At 37.0% G+C, this 25,126-nt stretch overlaps 1 protein-coding gene and 1 long non-coding RNA gene across 21 annotated transcripts in view; one reads left to right on the top strand and one right to left on the bottom strand.

Annotated features, from left to right (window-relative positions):
• The window catches only part of USP54 (ubiquitin specific peptidase 54), a 133,690-nt gene that overhangs the window by 53,180 nt on the left and 55,384 nt on the right, over positions 1-25,126 (top strand). For 17 of the 20 annotated variants that reach the window (XM_045439585.1, XM_045439592.1, XM_045439600.1 and 14 more), the window contains 2 exons: positions 17,443-18,015; positions 21,617-21,709. In XM_045439585.1, coding sequence (XP_045295541.1) covers positions 17,869-18,015; positions 21,617-21,709 — 240 coding nt within the window. In that variant the 5' untranslated portion in view covers positions 17,443-17,868. Of the gene's footprint in view, positions 1-10,696; positions 10,772-17,187; positions 18,016-21,616; positions 21,710-25,126 lie in introns of those variants that run through there. The other 3 variants (XM_045439588.1, XM_045439596.1, XM_045439599.1) reach the window with 3 other exon arrangements.
• On the bottom strand, positions 6,022-24,966 carry LOC123577394. Its single transcript, XR_006701824.1, has 3 exons — positions 24,870-24,966; positions 13,860-13,865; positions 6,022-6,068 (listed from the first exon to the last, which is right to left on the bottom strand). It is a non-coding gene; the product is annotated as an uncharacterized LOC123577394 (long non-coding RNA).

Below are 25,126 nucleotides of genomic sequence, written 5' to 3'. Positions count from 1 at the left end.
TTGTTTGAGTTGAGTAACTGTATTCACTGGGGAGTTTGAGATAACTAGCCCATAAATCAACAAATAGCTTAGCCTTTTTTTATGGTTGTAGATGCTTATCTCTTTATTTTCAAGCTTGAATCAGAAGCAAATATTGATTCAATTGTTAGAGTCTCCATTAGAAAAAACCTACGGTATCGCAAGCTAGATATGGGCATTTGGGGGGCTCTTTTATTTAAGGAAAGTCAGAATTTATCAGGGTGTTGGAATTGGTTGTTCTAGGTACTTATCCCTTCAAACAAAAAGTGTTCTCTTTCAATTAAACTTTCAGCGATTCACTGCCTATATATTCAACCTTTGTGTGGAATAAAAAGATGCCCTTAAGGAATATATGCTATAGTCCATGTACACAAATAACTGTAACATGTGGGAATGTTCCACATGTGCTGAGACCACAGAAGAGGATGAAATAAGTGAAAATGGAAAGGTGAAAGAGAGAAGGAGTCTGGGAATGCTTTTTATTTATTTATTTTTATTTTTTAAGAAATTAAAATTTTTTTGATGTTTATTTTTGAGAGAGAGAGTGAGTGCGAGCTAGCGGGGGAGGGACAGAGAGAGACTGAGACTCAGAATCCGACCAGGCTCCAGTCTCCGAGCTTTCCACACAGTGCCCAAGGCGGGGCTTGAACATAAGCCATGAGAATCATGACCTGAACCAAAGTCCCACGCTTAACCAACTGAGACATCCAGGCTCCCCCAGAAAAATTTTAAAGTTTATTCATTTTGAGAGAGAGAGAGAGAGGGAGGGAGAGAGAGATAGCATGAGCAGGGGAGGGGCAGAGAGAGAGAGAGAGAGAGATTGAAAATCCCAACCAGGCTCTGTGCTGTCCTGGGAAGGGTGGGAAAGCTCACTTTCCCAAATGGTGATGTCATGACCTGAGCCCAAATCAAGAGTCATCTAAGATCATCTAACTCACTGAGCCACTCGGGCGCCCCTGGGAACGCTTTTGATGCAGCTTTTGATTGCAGGGTACTTACGATTTTTAACAAGAAGAAATGGAGAGGAAAGGCACTCCTGGTGGAGGTAATATTAGAGCCAAGGTGCTGAGGGAGTAGAGTACAGAGCATATTCATTATACAGAAAGAGTCCAGCTTACCTAGAGTGGAGGATGAGTGAGGGGCACATAATAGGTGCTCAGTGAAATTTCTGATCAACGAATGAGAGAATAGAAGTTGTAGCTGGAAATAGTGGTAAGATCTAATAATTTTCAAACTTTGTGCAGGCGCCAGGCATATTGAATTCATTTTATAAATTAATAGTTAATTTTACTGGAAGAATATGTGTATATAAAAATATGTAGTATAAAAATCACAATCATGAAAATGAGTCAATATGAAAAAAAAGCTGTCAAAATCGGTCTGGTTAACTGCTTTTTTTTTTTCTTTAAGTTTGCTATTTGTTCATGTTTTTGCCCTATTAGTACTAGAATAGGAAGACAAAAAATTATGGGACAGAAACTTGTAAAAAAATCCATCCATTAATTTTCCCTTTTATGAATTAGAAAAGTACCATTTTTCTCTAGCCAAAAGAATGTCCCTCCTGGGAGCCATTAAAGATTTTTGAAAAAGAGAGTAATGTGGTATTTTAGGAGTCCTCTTGTAGTTACATGTAGGATTGGAGGCTTGGCAATGAGTCAGTAAGGTGGTGCTTTGATCCAGAGGTGGTGAGGGTCTGAACCTTAGCAGCAGTTACAATGAGAATAGAATGAAAAGAAATAGACATCCAAATCTAGCCCCCTGTTTCTAAAAAGAAATAGTTACTAGTTATTAAACAGCTTTCATATTCTTAGTATATTAGGTGTCTTCAATGATTGGTTACCTCTGGTCCAGCATCCTTTCATTGTATTTTTAGGGAAAATGAGTTTAAATCCCAATTTTAGTTTTACTTAAGAAAATAATGAATTATAGATAATATATCCATGAATTATGGATAATTTAGAAAATAGAGAAAAGGGTATAAAAAATTCATAATTCCATCACCATAATAAGCCCCGCCCCCCCTTTTTTTACATTTACTTATTCTTGTGGATTTAAAACGTTTTCTAATAGTTCATTCTGGGTAAATCAAGTTCTGAGAAATAGGTTCCTGAACTGATAGAAGAACCCATTAACTGCTATACGGTGATGTTAAACATAGTAAACCCAGAGATTTCACATGAAGGCTTCACTGGACTCCAGTTTACCAGGATCACAAACCATGTCAGTGTCTCCTCTTTTCCTGTAAATCTTAGTCCACTTACCTTTATGCATATAGATCTTATTCTTCCAAATGCCTCTCTGTTCCCTGTTGGGTTCAAGGTTCCATCTCCTTCAATGAATTATTTATACAGTTTAAAGTTTTTTTTAAATTTTGAACCAATTTTGGACTTACAGAAAAGTTGCAAAAATAGTTCAGCCAGCTTCTTCTAGTGTTATCATCTTATATAACCATAGTACAATGATCAGAACCAGGAAATTAGTATTGGTACAATACTACTAATAACTAAAGACATTTTTCAAATTTCACAAGTTTGTCCGCCAGTGTTCTTTTTTGTTCCAGGAGCCTATCTAGGTTCTCACATTGCATTTTAGGTGCTTTTCTTCTTTAGTCTCCTGCATTCTGTAAAAATTCCTCAGTCTTTGTCTTTTATAACTTTGACATTTTTGGAGAATATTGACCAGTTATTTTATCAAATGTTTTTTGATTTGGACTTTTCTGATGTTTTCTCATGATTAGACTGAGGTCATATGATTTAGGCAAGAATACTGCAAATGTTGTGTCCTTCTCAGTGTATTATTACAATAGGATTCATGATGTTAGTATGTATTATTGCAGGTGAGGTTGACCTTGATTGTTGATTAAGGTGGTTTCTGCCAGGTTGCTCCACAGTAAAGTTAATAGTATCTTTTACCTTGCAGTTAATAAATATTTTCATGGAGATACTTTGATGCTATCATTTATATAAATGTCATATTCTCCACACATGAAATTAGTAATGTTTACTTAGAGACTTCAACGAGCTTTTTTTATTATGAAATAAATTTCCTTAAAAGACCTAATCCCTTCTAAGCTTTCTACACCTTTTACCTGGTCTCATCAAAGGGTCCCCAGGATTTGTAGCAACAAATAATTTCTACACTTCATTGGTCTTAGCCAATTTCATGTCCCATTTATAATGAAGTCTCCAATGCTAATAACCTGTAGATCTATGAACCTCATTTACCCCACTATCTCTTAGGGTGACAGGCTCTTTCTTCCTGGCCAAGTGCTCCTCTAGGCCTCATCTCTCTTAGGCACAAGCCAGTTTCATTTCAGCAAACATTTGAATGACTATTTTGTGTTTTTTAGAAACATCGGCTAAGAGAGGCTGACTTTGTTGATGAGGAATACAGTAGGGGATAATTAGAGTAGCTTCTGCTATACTCTGGTTTATTACTTTGGCCTCAGAAAAATGGCAGTACATTTTGAGGTACTGGATATACTTGTGAAGTAATTATTCTTTGTATTTCATTAATACAGAGAAATAACATTTTTTTCCCCTAAATTAGCTTCTAGAACATTACTTTTAAGGCTGGCAGTCTTGAGCTATGATCTTTTAAGTTTTTTGGGTTTTTTTTTTGTTTTGTTTTTGAGAGAGAGAGAGAGAGCAGGGGAGGGGCAGAGAGGGAGAGAGAGAATTCCAAGTAGTCTCTGCACTGTCAGCGCAGAGCCCAACACTGGGCTCGATCCCACAAACTGCAAGATCATGACCTGAGCTGAAATCAAGAGTCTGACACTCAACCAACTAAGCCACCCAGGTGCCCTGAGCTATGATCTTTTAAATTAGCCCTGTTGGGGTGCCTTGGTGGCTTAGTTGGTTAATATCCGACTTCAGCTGAGGTCATGATCTCACGGTTGGTGAGTTCAAGCCTGGCATCCGGCTCTGTGCTGACAGCTCAGAGCCTGGAACCTGCTTCAGATTGTGTGTCTCCCTCTCTGTCTCTCCCCTGCTCGTGTGCACTCTGTCTCTCAAAAATAAACATTTTAAAAAGTTAAAGATAAAATAAAATGTAATAAGCCCTGTCACTAAAAAAAAATTTTTTTAATGTTTGTTTATTTTTGAGAGAGAGAGGGAGAGAGAGTGAGTGAGAGAGTGTGTGAGCGAGCAGGGGAAGAGAGAAAGAGGGAGACACAGAATCTGAAGCAGGCTTCAGGCTCTGAGCTGTCAGCACAGAGCCCGATGCACGGCTTGAACTCACAAACTGCAAGATCATGACCTGAGCTGAAATTGGAGGCTTGACTGACTGAATCACCCAGGTGCCCCAAGCCCTGTCATTTTTATTTTGTCAGCTGTGGATCCTCGGTGGAATTATCACAATAGGTTCAAGAATCCAAAATCCAAATGTACATCAACAGTATAATTTACCTATTTAGTGCTAATAAACTAAATACAATGACTAACATACTAGATGTTGCTTTGATTAGTAAAATACAAATTTATTGGTATTACTGAATTTATTATTTTTTAAATGTTTATTTTGAGAGAGAGCACATGCATGTGTGCATGAACTTGGGGAGGGGCAGAGAGAGAGAGAGAGAGACAGAGAATCCCAAGCAGTCTCCACACCAGCAAGGAGCCCAGCATGGAGCCCAGCATGGAGCCCAGCAAGGAGCCCAGCATGGGAGATCACGACCTGAGACAATATCAAGAGTTGGATGCTTAACTGACTGAGCCACCCAGGTACCCCAGTATTACTGAATTTAAAGTAGCTTTTGAATTATGTTTTTTCTCAAGTAACATATACTATAGGGGCCCATTTTCTGTAATAGGATTCAGATTCTATGGACCCTGAAGCTCATACAATACAGGGGTCCTGCTTTTTGTTTTAAAATTTTATTTTTTTGAGTTGTAATGTTCTAATAAATATTAAAGTAAAATACTTTTGTTTTATTAGCAAATCAACAATTAACAAAATATTTTAATTTTGGTAAGGTCTACTTTTTTCTTTTTTTAAAATTAATTATTTTTAAATTTACATCTAAGTTAGCATATAGTGCAATAATGATTTCAGGAGTAGATTCCTTGATGCCCCTTACCCATTTAGTGCCCCCCCCCCACAAACTCTCCAGCAACCCTTGTTTGTTCTCTGTATTTAAGAGTCTCTTATGTTTTCTCCCCTTCCCTGTTTTTATGTTATTTTTGCTTCCCTTCCCTTATGTTCATCTGTTTTGTATCTTAAAGTCCTCATATGAGTGAAGTCATATATTTGTCTTTCTCTGACTAATTTCGCTTAGCATAATACCCTCTAGTTCCATCCATGTAGTTGCAAATGGCAAGATTTCATTCTTTTTGATTGCCGAGTAATACTCCATTGTATATATATACCACATCTTCTTTATCCATTTGTCTGTCAATGGACATTTGGGCTTTTTCCATAATTTGGCTGTTGTTGATAGTGCTGCTATAAACATTGGGGTCATGTGCCCCTTCGAAACAGCACACCTGTATCCCTTGGATAAATACCTAGTAGTATAATTGCTGTGTCATAGAGTAGTTCTATTTTTAATTTTTTGAGGAACCTCCCTACAGTTTTCCAGAGTGGCTGTACCAGTTTGCATTCCCACCAGCAGTGCAAAAGAGATCTTTCTTTTTAATGTTTATTTATTATTTTTGAGAGAGAGAGAGACAGAGTGTGAGCAGGGAAAGGGCAGAGAGAGAGGGAGACACCGAATCCAAAGTAGTCTCCAGGCTCTGAGCTGTCAGCACAGAGCCCGATGCGGGCTGGAACTCACGAACTATGAGATCATGATGTGAGCTGAAGTCAGACGCTTAACAAACTGAGCCACCCAGGCACCCCATCAGAGATCTTCTTTCTCCACATCCTCACCAACATCTGTTGTTGCCTGAGTTCTTAATTTTAGCCATTCGGACAGGTGTGAGGTGGTATCTCATTGTGGTTTTGATTTGTGTTTCCCTGATGATGAGCGAAGTTGAGCATTTTTTCATGTGTTGGTTGGCCCTCTGGATGTTTTCTTTGGAGAAGTATCTATTCATGTCTTTTGCCCATTTCTTCACTGGATTATTTGTGTTTTGGGTGTTGAGTTCCATCAGTTCTTGATAGTTTTTGGATACTAAAATACATGAGCCTCACTTCAGGTGAGCCCTGCTCTCTTTCTCTCTCTTGTCCCTCCTGGGATTCTCTCTCTCTCTCTCTCTCTCTGCCTGCCTCTGCCCCTCACTCACTTTTGCCCTTTTTCTCTCTTTCAAAAAAGAACAAAAACAAAAAACTTTTTTGTTTTTTTTTTCTCCAAAGTTTTATTTAAATTGCAGTTAGTTAACATGCAGTGTAATATTGGTTTCCTGGGACATCCAGTGCTCATCACAAGTGCCCTTCTTAATACCCCTCACCTGTTTAACCCATTCCCACCCACCTTTCCTCCTACCCTCAGTTCTCTATAGTTAAGAGTTTTTACAGTAGTTTCTTATGATTCTCATGATTTCAGTTATTGTAAATGGCTCCTCTTTCACTTCTTCTTCTTTTTTTTTGTTGGTAGTTTATGTATTTGAGAGAAAGAGTATATGCATGTATGCCAGTGGGGGAGGGGCAGAAAGGGAGAGAGAAAATTCCAAGCAGGATCATGCCGTCAGCCTGTCAGCACAGAGGTCTAGGTGGAGCTCAATCCCATGAACCCTGAGATCATGACCTGAGCTGAAATCAAGAGTCATATGCTTAGTGAGCCACCCAGGTGCCCCTCTTTCATTTCTGAGTATATTTGTGAGTCTTCTCTCTTAGTGTAGCTAAAGATTTGTCAGTTTTATTTATCTTTTCAAAAATTGAGCTCTTCATTTTATCTTTTCTATTCTCTTTCTAGTATGTGTTAAATTAACTTGATTATGGGAGTCCTTTCACTGTGTATACATATATCACATAATCACATTTTATACTCTATTATATACTACATTATAATTTTATTTGTCAATTATACCTTTAGTGGAAAAAATTATGAACAGAACTTATTTAGGGCTCTTTAGAGTCTATTCAGCAATAGTATAATACAGGTCACTATAACTTATTCAGAGTTGAGAGCAACACAGTAATTTCTTAGGTGCTCTTTCTCCTCTTTCCACCTTTGATTGATTACTTCATAGTTTTAAGACTTGGCTGGAAACTAGTAAATGTGGGTAAAGATGATGATGTATTTTCTGTAGAGTTTGGGAATAAATAGCTGCCAGGTAGCCTGCTATCTCTCAGTTTGTTGTAGTCTAGGACTGTTCTCTGCAGAATGCTGAGAGTCCATTGGTTGCTACTGTGAGGGGCAAAATCAATCAGAGAGGAGTACTGGGTAATAGGCTATGGGAGCATTTTTAATTTAAATTTGAATAAATTTGTACATACAGCTTAGTTGCCATTATCCAGGTGGTGGTTATTTTATTTATTTATTTTTAAAATATAATTTATTGTCAAGTTAGCTAACATACAGAGTATACAGTATGCTCTTAGCTTCGGGAGTAGATTCCCATGATACATCACTTACATACAACACCCAGTGCTCATCCCAACAAATGCCCTCCTCAATACCCATCACCCATTTCCCACCCACCCCTGCCCTCCCCATCGACTCTAGGTGGTGGCTATTTTTAATCATCATATAATGACATAAAAACTAAGCAAGATTCTCTATTGAAACTGTATGTGGACACCTTCTTTGGAATAGACTGACACTTAAGTGTCATGCTCACTTGTAATGTATATTACATGCTCACCAATTTTTTTTCTTTTTGGAATCTGCTTGGGATTCTCTCTCTCTCTCTCCCTCTCTCTCTCTCAAAACAAATAAGTAAACATTAAAAAAATATCTTGCTTGATAAGATGAAAGAATTATATGGCAAGTTTATATATATATGTAGTTCATACTTTTTCTGTATGTATAGGTAGAGTCACAATTTATAAACAGAAAGATGGATTATATGACAAGTAAAAGAAGCTTTGGTAAAATTTTGTGATAATGTAACCCACAATAACAGATATATAGATATAACACAGTTGGCTTCTGACCTCCATCCATTCCCCATTCTCAAATGGGGTGGGATAAAGCTCATCCTTTAGAGATGGAGGGTAACAGGGGACCCTAGAAACATTGGTATAATAGAAACATTAATTGTTCTTAAAATTATAGAAAACTTATTTAGGAATTAAGAAATGGGGGTGATCTCTTCAGGCTTGAGGTGGCCAAGGAAGGTTTTCTATGGTTTTTACAAAGAGGCTGGACTACATAAAGAGGGGAAGAAGGATATTTAATATCCCAAGTAGGTAAAACAGAGTTAAGGTCACAGAAATGGAAGAACACTTTGGGAAGAAGGTTTCATATAGGGAAATAAAAGGAGATAAATATAAAAGGTAAATTAAAGTCAGATTGTGTTATTAAGAAACAAGCTAAGAAATTTGCATATTATTTTGCAAGAGGGATTTTTTTGGGAAACTTTTTAATTTACACTTCAGAATATGCTTTTTAAAAGCAATTTAAAAATCTTTGGTAATTTACATTAAATTACCAAAATTTACATAAAAATACCAAAATCTTTTTGGTATAGAGTTCTGAATTTTGCTAAATGCATTATAGAGATGCTACCACAATCAAGATACAGAACAGTTTCATCACCCTGGTACTGCTCCTTTGTAATCAACCTCTACCCTTACTCCCAACTCCTAGCAACCACTGATCTATTCTGACTTTTAATTTTGACATTTCTAGAATGTCATATAAGTGAAATCATGTAGTATATAGCTTTTGAGTCTGACTTCTTTCACTTAGCATAGTACATTTGAAATTCATCAGTGCTTTTGTGTATGACAGTGTTCTTTACGTTTTATTTTTGAGTCTATTGTATGGATGTACCATTTACCAGTTGAAGAAGTTTTGGGTTGTTTCCAATTTTTCATGATTATGTGTAAAGCCACTATAAATACTTGTATACAGGTTTTTATGTGAGCATAAGCTTTCATTTCTTTTGGGTAAAATACCTAGGAATGGGATTGCTAGGTCATATGGTAAAAGTATATTTAACTTTACTTATAATTGCTAACTGTGTCATGTTTCATTTTCATCAGCAATTTTGGAGAGTTCCAGTTGCTCTATTCTTCCTCATTAGTACTTTTTTTTTTAAAGTTTATTTATTTATTTTGAGAGAGACAGAGACAGCACAAGTGGCAGGGGCAGAGAGAGAGGGAGAGAGAAAATCCCAAGAGGGCTCCACGCTGCCAGTGCAGAACCCGACACAGGGCTCAAACTCGCGAAACTGTGAGATCATGACCTGAGCTGAAGCCAAGAGTTGAGTGCTTAACCGACTGGGTCACCCAGGCGTTCCCTCATGAGCGCTTGTTATCATCCAGTTTTAAATATTTTTTAGCACGGTTTAAATATTTATGATTTTGTTTTTAGCTATTTTAATAAGCACATAGTGTGGTTTTAATTTCCATTTCCTAATTACTAATTATATTTAATATATTTTTATATGTTTGCTGTGTATCTCCTTTAGTGAAGGATCTGTTAAAATCTTTTGCCCATTTAAGAAAATTGGGTAATTTTTCTTATCAATGAGTTTAGAGGATTCTGTATATATTTTAGATACAAGTCACTTATCCATTATGTGATTTGAAAATATTTTCTTCCAATCTTTGCCTTGCCTTTTTATTCTCTTAACAGTGTCTTTTAAAGAATAAAAGTTCTTAATTATGGTAAAGTTCAATTCTTTAATTTTTTTTTCTAATGGACTGTGCTTTTTTGTTATATCTAAGGAATCTTTGCTTAACCAAAGGTCACAAAATTTTGTCTTCTAGAATTTTTATAGTTTTAAGTTTTCCATTTAGAACTATGATCCAATTTGAGTTATTTTTGTGTAAGATATAAAGTGTGGGTTAAGGTTTACTTTTTTGCATGTTGTTCAGTTATTCCAGTATCATTTGTTGAAAAGACTATCCTTTCTTCATTGAGTTGCCTTTCCACTCTTATTAAAAATTAGTTGACCACGTATATGTAGGCCTGTTTTGGCCACTGTTCTGTTCCATTGATCTATTCTTTCACCAGTATTGTATGGTGTTGACTATTGAGCTCTACAACTTTGTTCTTCTGTTTCAAAATTAATTTGGCTGTTCTAATTCCTTTGCCTTTTCATATAACTTTTACAATCAGCTAGTCAATTTCTACAAAAAGAAATCCTGCTAAGATTTTTATTTGAAATTACATTGAATCTATGGATCAATTTGGAGTGAACTGACATCTTAAAATTGTTCAATTTATGAACATGGCATACCTTTCTACATTTAGATCATCTTTGATTTCTTTCACCAGTGTTTCATAGTTTTCACTACATAGGTCTTACATATGTTTTGTTATATTTTTGCCTAATTATTTTATATTTTGTGGTGTTATTATAAATGGCACTGTAAAAAATTTCAATTTTAGTTGTTTACTGCTAGTATATAGAAGTATAGTTAATCAGCGTTTTTTTTGTACTGACTTTGTGTTCTATGACTTACCCCACATATTAGTTCTCAGAATTTTGTTTTGTTTTTTTTTTAGATTCCTTGGGACTTTTAAATGTAAAAGAACATCATGTTGTTTGTGAATAAGGACAGTTTTATTTCTTCCATCCCAATCTCTCTATTTTTTATTTCTTTTTCTTGCCTTGTTGCATAGGCTGTGACCTCCAGTATGATGTTGAATAGGAGTGGTAAGAGTAGACATCTTTGCCTTGCTTGGGACTTGAAAAAGGTGAGAGTGATCCTACCTCGCTCTTCTGCTAAGGCATAATTCAAGCTTTTTACCTTTTTGTGTAAAATGCACAAAAATAAGTAATGAGGCATATTAAAGAGAAATATTAACTTTTTAAAAAAGTAATTATATAAGTGAATTGGAATGGCAAGAGATAGGAGGCCAGCAAGAGGTAATCTATTATAATAATCTAAATGGGAAGTAATTGTGGTATAAACTAGGGTGATGACAGTGGAAGTGAAAAAGAAGAATCAATAAAGAGATTTTTGAGGGGAGAATTGATAAGACTTTGTGACATGGATAAGGAAGGAGGGGATGGATAGGAAGGAGTCCAAGACTACAGAGGTTTTCAGCCTGGGTAATTGGAAATGCCATTAGTTAAAAAAAAAAAAAAAAAAAAAAAAAAGATAATCAGAGAGGAGGCACTATATTTGGGGGCAAAGGAGGTGGTGTCTTTTTTTTAAATTTTTTTATGTTTATTTTTGAGAGCAAGAGAGACAGAGCACAAGTGGGGGAGGGGCAGAGAGAGGAAGACACAGAATCCAAAGCAGCCTCCAGACTCTGAGCTGTCAGCACAGAGCCTGATGCAGGGCTCGAACCCACTGACCACAATATCATGACCTGATCCGAAGGTGGACACTTAACCAGCTGAACCACCCAGGCACCTCAGGAGGTGGTTTCTGATTTGGACATATTGAACTTACAAAAGTGTGACAATGTGCAAGTATTTGGTGATTTGGTTTTAGAGTTCATGCAATTTGTGATTTGTCAGACCAGAAGTGATGGTTGAAGTTCTGACAGAGGAGGATGAGAATACCATGGGTGGAATTGTAGAGATGAGCAAGAACTTCTGATTTAAACTTTAAGGAATGTATTCTTTTAAGAATGTAACAAAGGAGAGGAAAAGTGAACTGTCAGTAAGAGGAACCAGTGTTCTGGTTTGTTATTCCATTTTATTCATTCTCTCATTTTCTTATTAATTCACCCAATGAATCCAGGATTATGTAGCCTCAAGGCAGCCAGTGTTAGGTGCTGCAAAAAAGAAGAATGAGGCCTGTGGAAAAAGCCAGTAGGTTTTGCAATTAGGAGACTTCTTTAGATAGCGATGTTCCATGAAGGAAAGTTGTGGTGGTGGAGTCAAGATTAGCACCGTGTCCTGAAGAGGTTGATAGTGAGCATGAAGAGGTAGCAGTTGTAAGTTATTAATTGTGGAGACATTTAGTAGTGGAAGGTACAAAAAAATTTAGGACAGTAGGCATAGGAGTTAATAATTTTGAGGTGGTCTTTGTTGTTGTTGTTTTTATTTTTCTTTTTAAAGAATATAGGATATCTGTATGAGGTTATCTTCAAAGGGAAAAGAACTTACAAGGAGGAAATGTTTGAAAGGTAATAGTAATAATAACAATCATTTATACAGTAATTACTATATGCCGGACATTGAATTAGCAGTTTGCATGAATTAACTAATTTTTTTGAAAATGTTTATTTATTTTTTCAGGGGAGGAAGGGTGGAGGGGGGTGGACAGAAGATCTGAAGTAGACTCAGTGCTGACAGCAGCAAGCCTGGTGTGGGGCTCAAACCCATGAACCATGAGATCATGACCTGAGCCAAAGTTGGATGCTTAACCAGCTGAGTCATGCAGGCGCCCCTGAATTAACTAGTTTTTTTTTTTCAACGTTTATTTATTTTGGGGACAGAGAGAGACAGAGCATGAACGGGGGAGGGGCAGAGAGAGAGGGAGACACAGAATAGGAAATAGGCTCCAGGCTCTGAGCCATCAGCCCAGAGCCCGACGCGGGGCTTGAACTCACGGACCGCGAGACCGTGACCTGGCTGAAGTCGGACGCTTAACCGACTGTGCCACCCAGGCGCCCCTGAATTAACTAGTTTTAATTCTTATAATAACTAGCAAGATACTATATAGTTAAGATTTATTGACATATGGAGCATACCGAGGGATTGAGGTAATTTCTTGTTGATTTATCAGTGCAAATATAGTTTTCTTAAGTAAATTACAAGTAAATTGCTGTATAGAGTAATAGAAACTAGAAATGGGAGCAACTTTCCTGGTTAACTCTTTGGATATCTCATTGTAGTGCAGTTTGACTTCCTAATATTTGGGTTATTTTTGGTATTAATCACTTGTAATGGGGCTACTCTTCCTTCATTAGAAACTGAGATACTCTTCATGGTTTTTCCATTTTGAATCATTGCTCAGTTGGACATGGTCATTCTTTGTAGACCTTCTAAAATGTTACTCTGTTCCTTGTAATAGGCTCAACTGTTTGGCTTTTTACAAATAGAAAGTTAAACTTTGTATTTTATTTTATTTTTTTTTTAAATTTTTTTTTCAACGTTTATTTATTTTTGGGACAGAGAGAGACAGAGCATGAATGGGGGAGGGGCAGAGAGAGAGAGAGGGAGACACAGAATCGGAAACAGGCTCCAGGGTCTGAGCCATCAGCCCAGAGCCCGACGTGGGGCTCAAACTCACGGACCGCGAGATCGTGACCTGGCCGAAGTCGGACGCTTAACCGACTGCGCCACCCAGGCACCCCTAAACTTTGTATTTTAAAAGTAATTGTAAAATTCAACTGTTTCTCCAAGCACATAGTTAAATTGTGCTAACATATCATTTGTCCTGTATGAGGGTTATTGTTCTTTTTATACAATTAGAAGATTTCTTCCTGGTGGCTTACAGCTTTCTAGTATCCTGAAGTCCCCAAACCAAAATTTACACTTACACTTTCAGACATCGCAGTTCACTCATTTTAGTGGAACTCATTATTCATTCTTTGTTTTGAAAACTTGCTAGTACTTTGGCATGCCTATTACATTAAATCTCAACCACTGTGTAAAATAGGTATTCTGCCATCATTTTAACAGACCCAGAAAACAAAGTTCAGGACACTTAAATGGTTCAGGATTACCCAAAATAGTAAAAATATGGAAGTCGAACCCGTGTTCTCTAACTCCAAGTCTGGTTCTGCTCCTGTTTGTATATCATAATTATATCGCTTGCTCTTATAACAACTAGGCATTGTACTGTATGTTGAGTTTTCCTTTTCATAGATGTAGTATTGAAACTTTATTCTATTTTATCCTCATATCTAATACTTTTATTTTATCATCATATCAGGCTTTTTTGCATTTATCTTTCTCTTCTCCTTTTTCTTTTTTTAAATTTTAGTTTGGGATTGCTTAATATCACCTGGCATGGTTATTATCTACTAGCTTAATGATTTTAGTCATTTTTTCATTGAATCACGAATACTGCATACATTACAAGGTAATTTCTATGTAATTTTAAATTCTTTTTTTTTTTCTTTCTGATATTAATTCTCTTTCAACTTAAAAAAAAATGATTTGAGGGGTGCCTGGGTGGCTCAGTTGGTTAAGCGTCCGACTTCAGCTCAGGTCACGATTTCGCGGTCTGTGAGTTTGAGCCCCACGTCGGGCTCTGGGCTGATGGCTCAGACTCTGGAGCCTGCTTCCGATTCTGTGTCTTCCTCTCTCTCTGCCCCTCCCCCATTCATGCTCTGTCTCTCTCTGTCTCAAAAATAAATAAAAACTTAAAAAAAAATGATTTGAAACTTATAGAGGAGTTATAAGAAATGGTACAAAGAATCCCCATATCCCTTTCAGTCACATTTACCGGTTGTTAACATTATTGCTATATTTATTGTACCATTTTCCCTTTCTCTTTGTATTTACATATATACACACACACACGTATATATATATAAAATACACACACACACGTATATTTTTCCCTTCTGAACCATTTCAGAGTACGTTGCAGATGTTATGATCTTTTACCTCTAAATACTTGAATATTTATTACCTAAGATGTTCTTTTATTTATTTACTTATTTATTTATTTTTAAAGGTTTATTTTATTTTTTGAGAGAGAGTGAGAGAGTAAGTGCAGGAGAGGCAGAGAGAGAGGGGAACAGAGTATCTGAAGTGGGATCCATGCTGATACCAGAGAGCCTGATGCGGGGCTCGAACTCACGAACTGCAAGATCATGACCTGAGCTGAAGTCGGGTGCTTAACTGACTGAACCACCAGGTGCCTTAAAGTTCTGTTCTTTTTAAAAATAGGTTGTTTGGGGTGCCTGGGTGTCACAATCATTAAGCCTCCAGCTCTTGCTTTTGGTTGGCTCAGATCATTACTTTGTGGTTCCTGAGATCAAGCCCAGCGTAGGGCTCTGCACTGACAGGGCAGAGCCTGCTTGGGATTCTCTCTCCCTCTTTCTTTGTCCCTTCCTCGCTCGTGCATGTGAGCTGTCTCTGTGTCTCTCAAAATAAATAAACAAACACTAAAAAAATAAAAATAGGTTGTTAGATGTGGGTATAACTCTTAATTGACTTTCTTATATATCTATAGTAGATGGTATAGTAGAAAGATTGTGTGGTTTGGTGCTGGACCTACAATTTAAGTGAAATATTTTGTCATCAGTATTTCTTTGGATCATTTGTTACTGCCTCCTTTGGCCTTATTCTTTCTGGCTCTCACCTCTAGTTTCTGACACACCTAACGCAAGTGTGAGGGCTTATTGCCTTACCCTACATAATGCTGCCATTCAGAGCCTGAGAATCTTTTTTTCTGTGATTTCTTTTTTTTTCCTCTTTGCTGCCTGAACTCAAGGGTGTGTATCATAGGGCAGGCTGAGTTTCAGTAAGTGTCTAATGCGGATAGTGGAAACCCCACCTGTCTGCCAAGTCCTTTTGGCTGTGAGCAAAGTGGAGGCTTGGTATGTCATTCCTTTGCAGCAGTTGAGCTGAAGGAATGCTGCATGTCTTGTTGGAAGTTGCTTAGTAGCTTCGAATGGGGTGTGTATGAGAGTGTGTATAGAGAGTTGAGGGTCTTTTAGTCTGTGTGGGAGACATGGAATCCTTCTTGGTGCCATGCTAGTCATCAGGGAGTATTTATTGAGTTCCTCCTTATGACCAGCACTGTGATAGGAACTTTTGGAATAGTATGATAAAATACATAATTAAGTCACAGTTTAATAGTCGAAAAATTCTAGTTCTGCCACTTACCAGTTTGATTTGAGCAAGTTAATGTCTTTAAGTCTCACTCTACTCTTCTGTAAAGTGGGAACTATTAACACCTACATAATAGGTAAAGAATAAATAAAGAATGTAAGTATAGTGTTTAGCAGTTGTCTGACACTAGTTAGTATTTCATTTCATACAGTCATTCAGGATATATGACTGATACCATATAAAACAAATAGAGAGTAATAAAAACAAATAGAGGATAATATGACTCTACAGTGTATAGTCAAATACTTTAATTGTGACATGTAGATTATAAATAGTCTGGGAATTTAGAGAAGGGAAAGAACAGTCTTATGCAACCATTTCATGTTCCTGTGCCTCAGTTTTTCCACTGGACACACTGTGGATAATGGTAGATGATTTCTTAGAGAATGATTAAGATGTTTTAGCATTTTTACTTTTTTAGGTGATCCATATGATGATAGGAAGTAAGGAAGGGAGAAGCTTGGGGAACTGTTAGAAACCAAATTTAACACTCAACATTCTTAATTTTTTACTTATGTGGACATGGCAGCCTTATATGAAAGCTTAAAGCTGGAGATTAGAAGATTTCCTTCTAGTAAAGGTGTTTGCTTTGGTATTTCTCCCCTGTTGCCTCACTGGAATTTTAATTAGTTGAAGAGTAATGTTGGTCAGTGGATTGCCTGTGATTGTGAGTGCCTCAGATATAATCTGAGGATTAAGTTATTTGTAACCCAAATGATCTCTCTGATCCTCTGGCAAAAATGAAACATACAAACAAACAGGGCAGGAGAAGATTTAGTTCTCCTGGACATGATATTAAGGGCATATGGTTTACTTGCCATGAATATTTCTCTGAGATGGGACATTTCCTCAGAACAGAGCCCAGAGTGATAACTTGGCCTTCCCATCTTTAAATAGGCTTTCATAGCCATGAACATGTAAAACACCTCTAAAAATTTCTTTACTCACAATATCTAACAGAAACTGTTCCAATTCTTAATTTGGTGTATGTTTACTTGGTAATATTTTTGTTAGCTTGATTTTGGAAACTGTATTTGGTGTTCGTTTTGTCCTGATCAACTGTCTTCTAGAAAATTTCAGAGAAATTTCCTCTGAAAGAAAAACTACTCACACCTTTTTTTTTTTTTTCCTCTTTGGTTTGAGCGTTTCTCCTTTTTATTGTTGTTAAGGTTTTTTTTTTTTTTTTTGCATTTTTTGTTTGTTTTTGTCATTGTTTGCCAAGGTTTCAAGTTTATAGTGAGAGGTGAGGCAACGTTGATCTTGGCAGAACAGCACAAAGCCAGGAGAGTCATTAAGTGACGCAAGCTTTTAGTTTTTTTTTTTTTTTCTTTTTGTTAAAGCTCTCTGGCACAGCTGGCTATTCTAGTCACAGAGGAAGAGAAGAGACTTTCTGAAGTTCTGGATGGAACGATGGAAGCTGTTTGGGGCATATTAAAAAAAGAGCAGCAGCAATAAGAACAAAAACTCCATATAATTCAAACAAAATTTCTTACCTTTGTGGAATCTGTGTCAGTTGTTTAGAACTTGAGTTTTTACTTCAGACGATGATGGGAAAAGGCAATAGAAGGCGAGGAGGGTTGCATTGGATTCTTGCTTATCTGTCTGCTTCTCCTTCCAGTTGGAAAGAATCTTCAGTCCACAAGAAGCATCATCAACAAGCCTAAGAATACATCCTACCCTGATCCTGGATTCTGTTGGAGTTGAGGACTGCAGGCACTTCACCACGATTTTATGGAGGCAATTCAAGAGAAATAGAAGGACGCAATACCTGAGGATTTCTCTGTTTGTGTTTGTACTGTGCCATGTTAAATTTTGGGCATTGTTTGGAGCAAATGGGGGACGGCTCTGTCATGTGGATCTAAGAGGATACCTGAGTTCCTTGAGCTACATAGATGATGTTTGGAAGGTTGTAAACTCAAAATATTTCAACACAGATTCATTGAATTCTGGATTATCTTTCACAAATCAGGACTTCAGCAGACAGAAGCTCTTTACCCAAAAATACAAAATCTTCTCTAAGTTTTCAAGCTAATTGTGAACAATAATGTCTTGGAAAAGAAATTATTTTTCAGGGGGCCGTGGTAGTGTCCAAGGCATGTTTACACCTCGAAGCTCAACCTCCATAGCCCCCAGCAAAGGTCTCAGCAATGAGCCAGGACAAAACAGCTGCTTCCTCAACAGTGCCCTGCAGGTAAGGGTAATTTCTTTCTTTTTGGTGAACTTTGACTTTTTAGTTGCATATGCTGTGCTTCCAATAGCTCTTCTAAATATAATCCTTGATGGTCTTTGTTTGAGGTCAACAGCCTGAGATCATTTCTAAGTTTATCTGTGTGATTTTAGGCAAGTCACTTATCTCTGAACCTCAATTACTTCATTTATATGAAAAAGGGATTAATAATGATAATAGAAATAATAAGTGTAACTACTACTACTCACCTGCCTGAAGGAGAAAGAAAGTACGTGAACTAAATGATCTTAATACGTGATTATTGATTTTTTCTTGCTTTTTTTTTTTTTCTTTTGAGACAAAGATGTCTTATCAGCGTACTTGCTTTTCTCTAGAAAAGAAAGCAAAGTTCTTTCCACAAGTCAAAGACCTTTCAGGTACATTACTTTTGTCTTATAATATATAGGCTCTTAGCATACACTGAATGGAGTCCAGTCTTTGTCCATTTCTTCATCCCCTTCCTCTGAGCTCTTTTGTAGTAGCTCATGATTGGTGTGTGGACAGATATGCTTAAACAGAGCTAGTGGAAAGTAAATTCCCCTAAGGTGTGATTATCTACTGCAGATTTTCCCTTTTGGTGTTGCTTACCATACTAGTGATCTCAGAATCCCAGAGCTTCCTGTCTGTCTGCTTTGCCTTGTCAGGCCCATAGAATGTTAAGTTCATTCCTTTTGGCCTAACTTTCAAGTAATTACTTTCCCTTCTTTTCTGCTTCTCAGAGTAAAAGTAAATTGAATTTGCCATCCAAGATAATTAACTTGGTAAAATATTAGTTTTATGCTTCAGATATAATGAGAAAATATCTTGCTATGATAGAAGAAAAACCAAGACAATGTATTTGGTATGAAAAGTACTGGACTGGGGTGCCTGGGTGGCTCAGTCAGTTGAGCATCCGACTTTGGCTCAGGTCATGATCTCACAGTTCATGAGTTCGAGCCACACATTGGGCCTGCTGCTGTCAGTGCAGAGCCTGGTTAGGATCCTCTGTCCCCCCCAACCCTCCACTCACACACTCTCTCTCAAAAGTAAATACTTAAAAAAACAAAAATAAAAAGTACTAGACTTATGAATTAGGAAACTTGGATTCTAGTTTTAGTTTGTCTGTAGACTAGCTCTGTGACCTTGTACAGGTAATAGTATTTCAGTTTACTCATTTATAATATAAGAATTTTGCTAAGCTTATTTATGTAATAAAGTTTCATATTATCTCTCTGTTTTCAAATTTTTATTTGAAAACATTAAAAAATTCTATGCTGTCAAGCCTAGAGAAAGAGTTTAACTATATTCCCTAATTACTACTGTAAATTTCATGCAGTTGGGTGGGGTTGGTTTGGTTTTTTTTTCCCCAGATGATGCATATGGGTTTTTGAGTGACATTGCATAAACTAATAATACTTTTTAAATTTAGAAGCAGGCAAAAAAAGGTATTGATATAGGTGTGTGTGTGTGTGTGTGTGTGTGTGTGTGTGTGTGTGTGTGTGTTTACCTCCTTTCTGGCCATAGTCCTGTTTTTATAATTCTGTTTCTTTCTGTATGTTCTATCTGTATTAAAACAATAATATTTATGGCTTTCTGTTCTAATTCCCAGCACCATATGGACACATACTGGCACACACACACACACACACTCACAAACACTTCTATGTACTTAAAAGATTGTGTCATTGATGGTTTTGGAGTGCCTGTTATAATCACATTACAAGTTGAAAATAATTGTTTCTATGAACTAATATTCTGACTTTTGATATGAATGCTATGTTGGCCACAGATGTGTTGAACCCACTGTGTTTATTATAAAAAGGTGTTACTTATTTGGGAGTATAGTGTATTTCCAAGAACTTTTGGAATATGTACCTTGAAGACACATAAGTAAGAAGAAGCTCCAGAGCTGTGCTTTGTATGGGGCTCCGGAGGCATAGTGCCTTTTCATATATGATGCCATTTAAATGTTTCCCAAGCAAGAGGTGCCTGGGTGGCGCAGTCGGTTAAGTGTCAGACTCTTGATCTCGGCTCTGATCCATTATCTCATGGTTCATGTATTCGAGCCCCACATTGGGCTGTGCACTGATGGTGCAGAGCCTGCTTGGGATTCTGTCTCTCCTCTCTGTTCCTCACCTGTTTGTGTGCATGCTCTCTCCCTCTCTCAAAATAAATAAATAAACTTAATTAAAAAATGTTACCCAAGCAAGAGGAACATCCTAAGGCATTAGGCTATATATTACATCATTTATCTTTTAATTAAAGTCATAGTTTATTCAAATTTCCTTAGTTTTTGCTTAGCATCTTCTTCTGTTCCAGGATCCCATCCAGGATACCACAGTTACATTTGCTTGTCATGTCTCCTTAGGCTTTTCTTGGCTCTCTTTCACAAAATTTCCTTGTTTTTGATGATCTTGATAGTTTTGAGGAGTAGTACTAATCAAGTATTTTGTTGGATGTCCCACTATTGGAATTTGTTTGATATTTTTCTCATTGTGAGACTGGGGTTATAGGTTTTTGAGAAGAAGACCATAAAAATAAAGTGCCATTCTCATCATATCATATTTAGGTTACATACTATGAACATGATTTATCACTGTTGATATTACCATTTTTTTAATCTGTTGACATGAGGAACACACATCTCTCAGAAAGGTCCAAAAATTGAGAAATCCAACAAAGACAAAATTCCACACTATAATTCAAGCTTCTAAATAAGGTTTCAAATACCATATGATTTCACTTATATGTGGGATCTAAAAAACAAAACAAATGAATAAACAAACAAAAAGCAGAATCAGACCTATAAATATAGAGAACAAACTGGTGGTTGTCAGAGGGGAGGGTGATGAGGGGGATGGGCAAATGGGTGAAGGGGAGTGGGAGATACAGGCTTCTAGTTATGGAATGAAAAAGTCATGAGGAGGGACACCTGGCTGGCTGGCTGTAGATCATGTGACTCTTGATCTTGGGATTGTAAGTTTCAGCCCCACCTTGGGTGTGGAGATTCCTTTTTAAAAAATCTTAAAAAAAAAAAAAAAAAAGATCTTGGGAATAAAAGGCATAGCATAGGGAATATAGTCAGTGGTATTGTGATAGTGTTGTATAATGACAGATGTCAGCTACACTTGTGTTGGTGAGCACAGCATAACGTATAAACTTGTGGAATTACTATGTTGTATCCCTGAAACTAATGTACATGTATCAACTATACTTCAAAAAACAAGTTTGTTCCAAAAAAAAAAAAAATTGTTTCTTGTGTGGACAATTAAAGTAAACCCTTATTCTGCAGCTTTTAGCCCATAAATTTCCCCTTCAAGATCACATTTGATGTATGTTATACATTATTTTGTCTGTGTGACCTTCATTTTCAAAGTAATGTATTTTTCAGAATATAGTCTTCTGTCCCTTGTGTTAGCTAACTCACCCTTTTTGGCATTTGTTTTAATATACTAGAATGAGTTTTCTCTTGGGAATAAAGATACAGTCAGAAGTCATTACCTATGTTTGCTTGAATTCTTGAATTTAAGATCAAATGGAGTCTTCTTATAAAGTACTGAAGTATTTCCCCTTTTTTTATTGCCAGGTTTTATGGCACTTGGACATCTTCCGACGTAGCTTTAGGCAGCTTACAACTCACAAGTGCATGGGAGATTCCTGCATCTTTTGTGCTCTGAAGGTAAGTTCTTCAAATCTGTTTCTTCTCACTACCATTAGGCTGCCAGATGATCAATATTGAGGTAATTTAATCAGGGGATGCTAAAGAATTTCTTACTGAATTATTTGCTTGTGGCTTAGTGCGAAAGATGATGTGATCAGTTTTGCTTGCTTCAGAGAATTGTTACTTGGCTTAGGTAGTCTGTTTTTCTGAACTTTCTTGCCCATACAGCTCTATTTAATGTGATAGGATACGGTTGAGATGTGCTTAGACTTGGAGTATTTACCTGAAGAGCTAATTCTAAATTTTTATTTTGAAAGAATAAACAACCAAGTGTTTTTAGTGGAATTAGCTATTGTTTGTTAAAGCTAAATTTAACAACAAACTCTTCCTATTGAGAAAAGCCAGTACTAAAATTTTCCCATTCCCTAAATGTTTCCCATTCCCACATTTAATAGATTCCTTATACCTGTTCTTGACCCCATCATCTGACTCCCAAGTTTTTCATTTCTGAATAAAATGAAACCCGAGGATTCATTTAGAGACAAAGAAAATAGCAGAAAGTGAGAGATTTCTGACTCAGAGATTTTAGGTATGCTACTATAGAGGAAGAACTAGGTTGTATAAAAGGTCCATTTTCTATACTTTATCTGCTTTTCCAATATGTAGCTTCTCTGTGTTTTCTTGGTTTGTATGTACAATGGATTATTTATGGCTAGGTAAGTCTGTGTGAGTTCTGATAAACATCCAGAGTCATTTTTCAGTTTCAAGAAGTCTGAGTTCTTGGTTTGTCACAGGGATGCTTGGATGTGGTCATATGTTTAATTTAGTTGCTTTTATATCTTGGAGTAAGAACTGTAACAAAAAATCCAGGAGAATTTCCCAGTTGTATTGGTTATTTGCAACAACTGATTTAAGACGTTTTTTGAGCAGCATCACTTTGGAATTTTAAGTCCATGATGGGCACATATCTTTAGAAAGAGATGACTGAGTCTTCTGAACGTTTTACCACTTGGGTCACAAACATCTTTTTTCTCTTCCCCTTGGAAGCATTGGAACTTTTAGCAAAATAAGTATTATTGATTAATTGGGGAGTTTAAATATGAATTTTAATAAAAGCAAATCTTTTACAAGTTGTAACATTTCTGCCTATGCCCATTCAGACAGAAGTCCATCCAAAAGGGAATTTGGCTTGATTTTCTGAAGGGTACACTGACATTAAGTATCTAATTTTATTTTTAAAATTTTTATTATTTTTATTTATTTATTTATTGTGAGCAGGGGTGGAGGAGGGGCAGAGGGAGAGAGAGAATCTTAAGTAGATTCCACACCTGGTGCAGAGCCTGACGTGGGGCTTGATCTCACAACTGTGAGATCATGACCTAAGCCGACATCAAAAGTCGTTTGCTTAACTGACTGAGCCACCCAGGTGCTCCAGTCTCTAATTTTAAATAAACCAGAAATATATAGCCCTTTGGCTAGCAAATCGGAGAGAAGTCTGGTTCATGACATTTAAAAACTAAAAAGCCAAAGTAAGATATTTGCTAGAGAAATTTGAACCCTGGAGAAATCCCTGGTAGAAGAATCTCCTGAAACTGGAAACACTCATCTGTACCAGGAAGGGATGATAGACCCCCTCACATGCCTTTGTTTAGAACTGTACCATCCTCTTCATTGACCCAGAGGGGACTCTAATGAACTGATTGTCACAGTCTTGTGTTTCAGTTTCCAGAAGCACAAATGGGTAATAGAATATAAATTAGAATCACTATATAAGCCAAAAAAGATGGAGAAAACCAGAGACTTTATGGGACACCTTCTGGATACCCAAGTACAGAAAGGAAGATATTTTTTAACTTATGAGGGCTGAGAATGTACCTTGGGACTCTTTCAGAGAAGCAATTGCTTATGGCAGATAGGTAAATGGGCTTAGGGAATCAAAGGCTCTATTTTGGAACTTCGTAACTCCAAGGAGTTCTACTACTTTCCTCGTCACATCAGTGTCTCATCTATCCACTAGGTTTATTTTTCTTCACTGCTTCTTTTGTTATATTTGGGAGTATATTAAAAATTTGATGTTTTTCCCCAAAGTGCTTTTCAGTCCCTCAGTGCTATATAAGTATTAAATAATGAAGCTCTAGTTTGCATTCTTTTAATTATTGTACACTTCATTTGAAACTTATTATAAATAGACTTATAGTGAGATGGATTAATTTGACAATATGGATGAGCTGAACTTCATTCTAATAGCTGAGAAATTTAAATTGTTAGAATAACCATATTTCTTCGTCCAGCCTGGAGGGCTTTCTTTTCTTTTCTTTTTTTTTTTTTTTTTCAATATATGAAATTTATTGTCAAATTGGTTTCCATACAACACCCAGTGCTCATCCCAAAAGGTGTCCTTCTCAATATCCATCACCCACCCTCCCTTCCCTCCCACCCCACATCAACCCTCAGTTTGTTCTCAGTTTTTAAGAGTCTCTTATGCTTTGGCTCTCTCTCACTCTAACCTCTTTTTTTTGTTTTTCCTTCCCCTCCCCCATGGGTTTCTGTTGAGTTTCACAGCATCCACATAAGAGTAAAAACATATGGTATCTGTCTTTCTCTGTATGGCTTATTTCACTTAGCATCACACTCTCCAGTTCCATCCACATTGCTACAAAGGGCCATATTTCGTTCTTTCTCATTGCCATGTAGTACTCCATTGTGTATATAAACCACAATTTCTTTATCCATTCATCAGTTGATGGACATTTAGGCTCTTTCCACAATTTGGCTATTGTTGACAGTGCTGCTATAAACATTGGGGTACCAGTGCCCCTATGCATCAGTACTCCTGTATCCCTTGGGTAAATTCCTAGCAGTGCTACTGCTGGGTCATAGGGTAAGTCTATTTTTAATTTTCTGAGGAACCTCCACACTGTTTTCCAGAGTGGCTGCACCAATTTGCATTCCCACCAACAGTGCAAGAGGGTTCCCGTTTCTCCACATCGTCTCCAGCATCTATAGTCTCCTGATTTGTTCATTTTGGCCACTCTGACTGGCGTGAGGTGGTATCTGAGTGTGGTTTTGATTTGTATTTCCCTGATAAGGAGCGACGTTGAGCATCTTTTCATGTGCCTGTTGGCCATCCGGATGTCTTTAGAGAAGTGTCTATTCATGTTTTCTGCCCATTTCTCACTGGGTTATTTGTTTTTTGGGTGTGGAGTTTGGTGAGCTCTTTATAGATTTTGGATACTAGCCCTTTGTCCGATATGTCATTTGCAAATATCTTTTCCGTTGGTTGCCTTTTAGTTTTGTTGGTTGTTTCCTTTGCTGTGCAGAAGCTTTTTATCTTCATAAGGTCCCAGTAATTCATTTTTGCTTTTAATTCCCTTGACTTTGGGGATGTGTCGAGTAAGAGATTGCTACGGCTGAGGTCAGAGAGGTCTTTTCCTG

This window comes from Leopardus geoffroyi, chromosome D2 (assembly GCF_018350155.1).
Source record: "Leopardus geoffroyi isolate Oge1 chromosome D2, O.geoffroyi_Oge1_pat1.0, whole genome shotgun sequence".
NCBI classification, from domain to species: Eukaryota; Metazoa; Chordata; class Mammalia; order Carnivora; family Felidae; genus Leopardus; species Leopardus geoffroyi.
The sequence above is the reverse complement of the archived record's forward strand: the minus strand, read 5'-3'. Positions and strand labels throughout refer to the sequence as shown.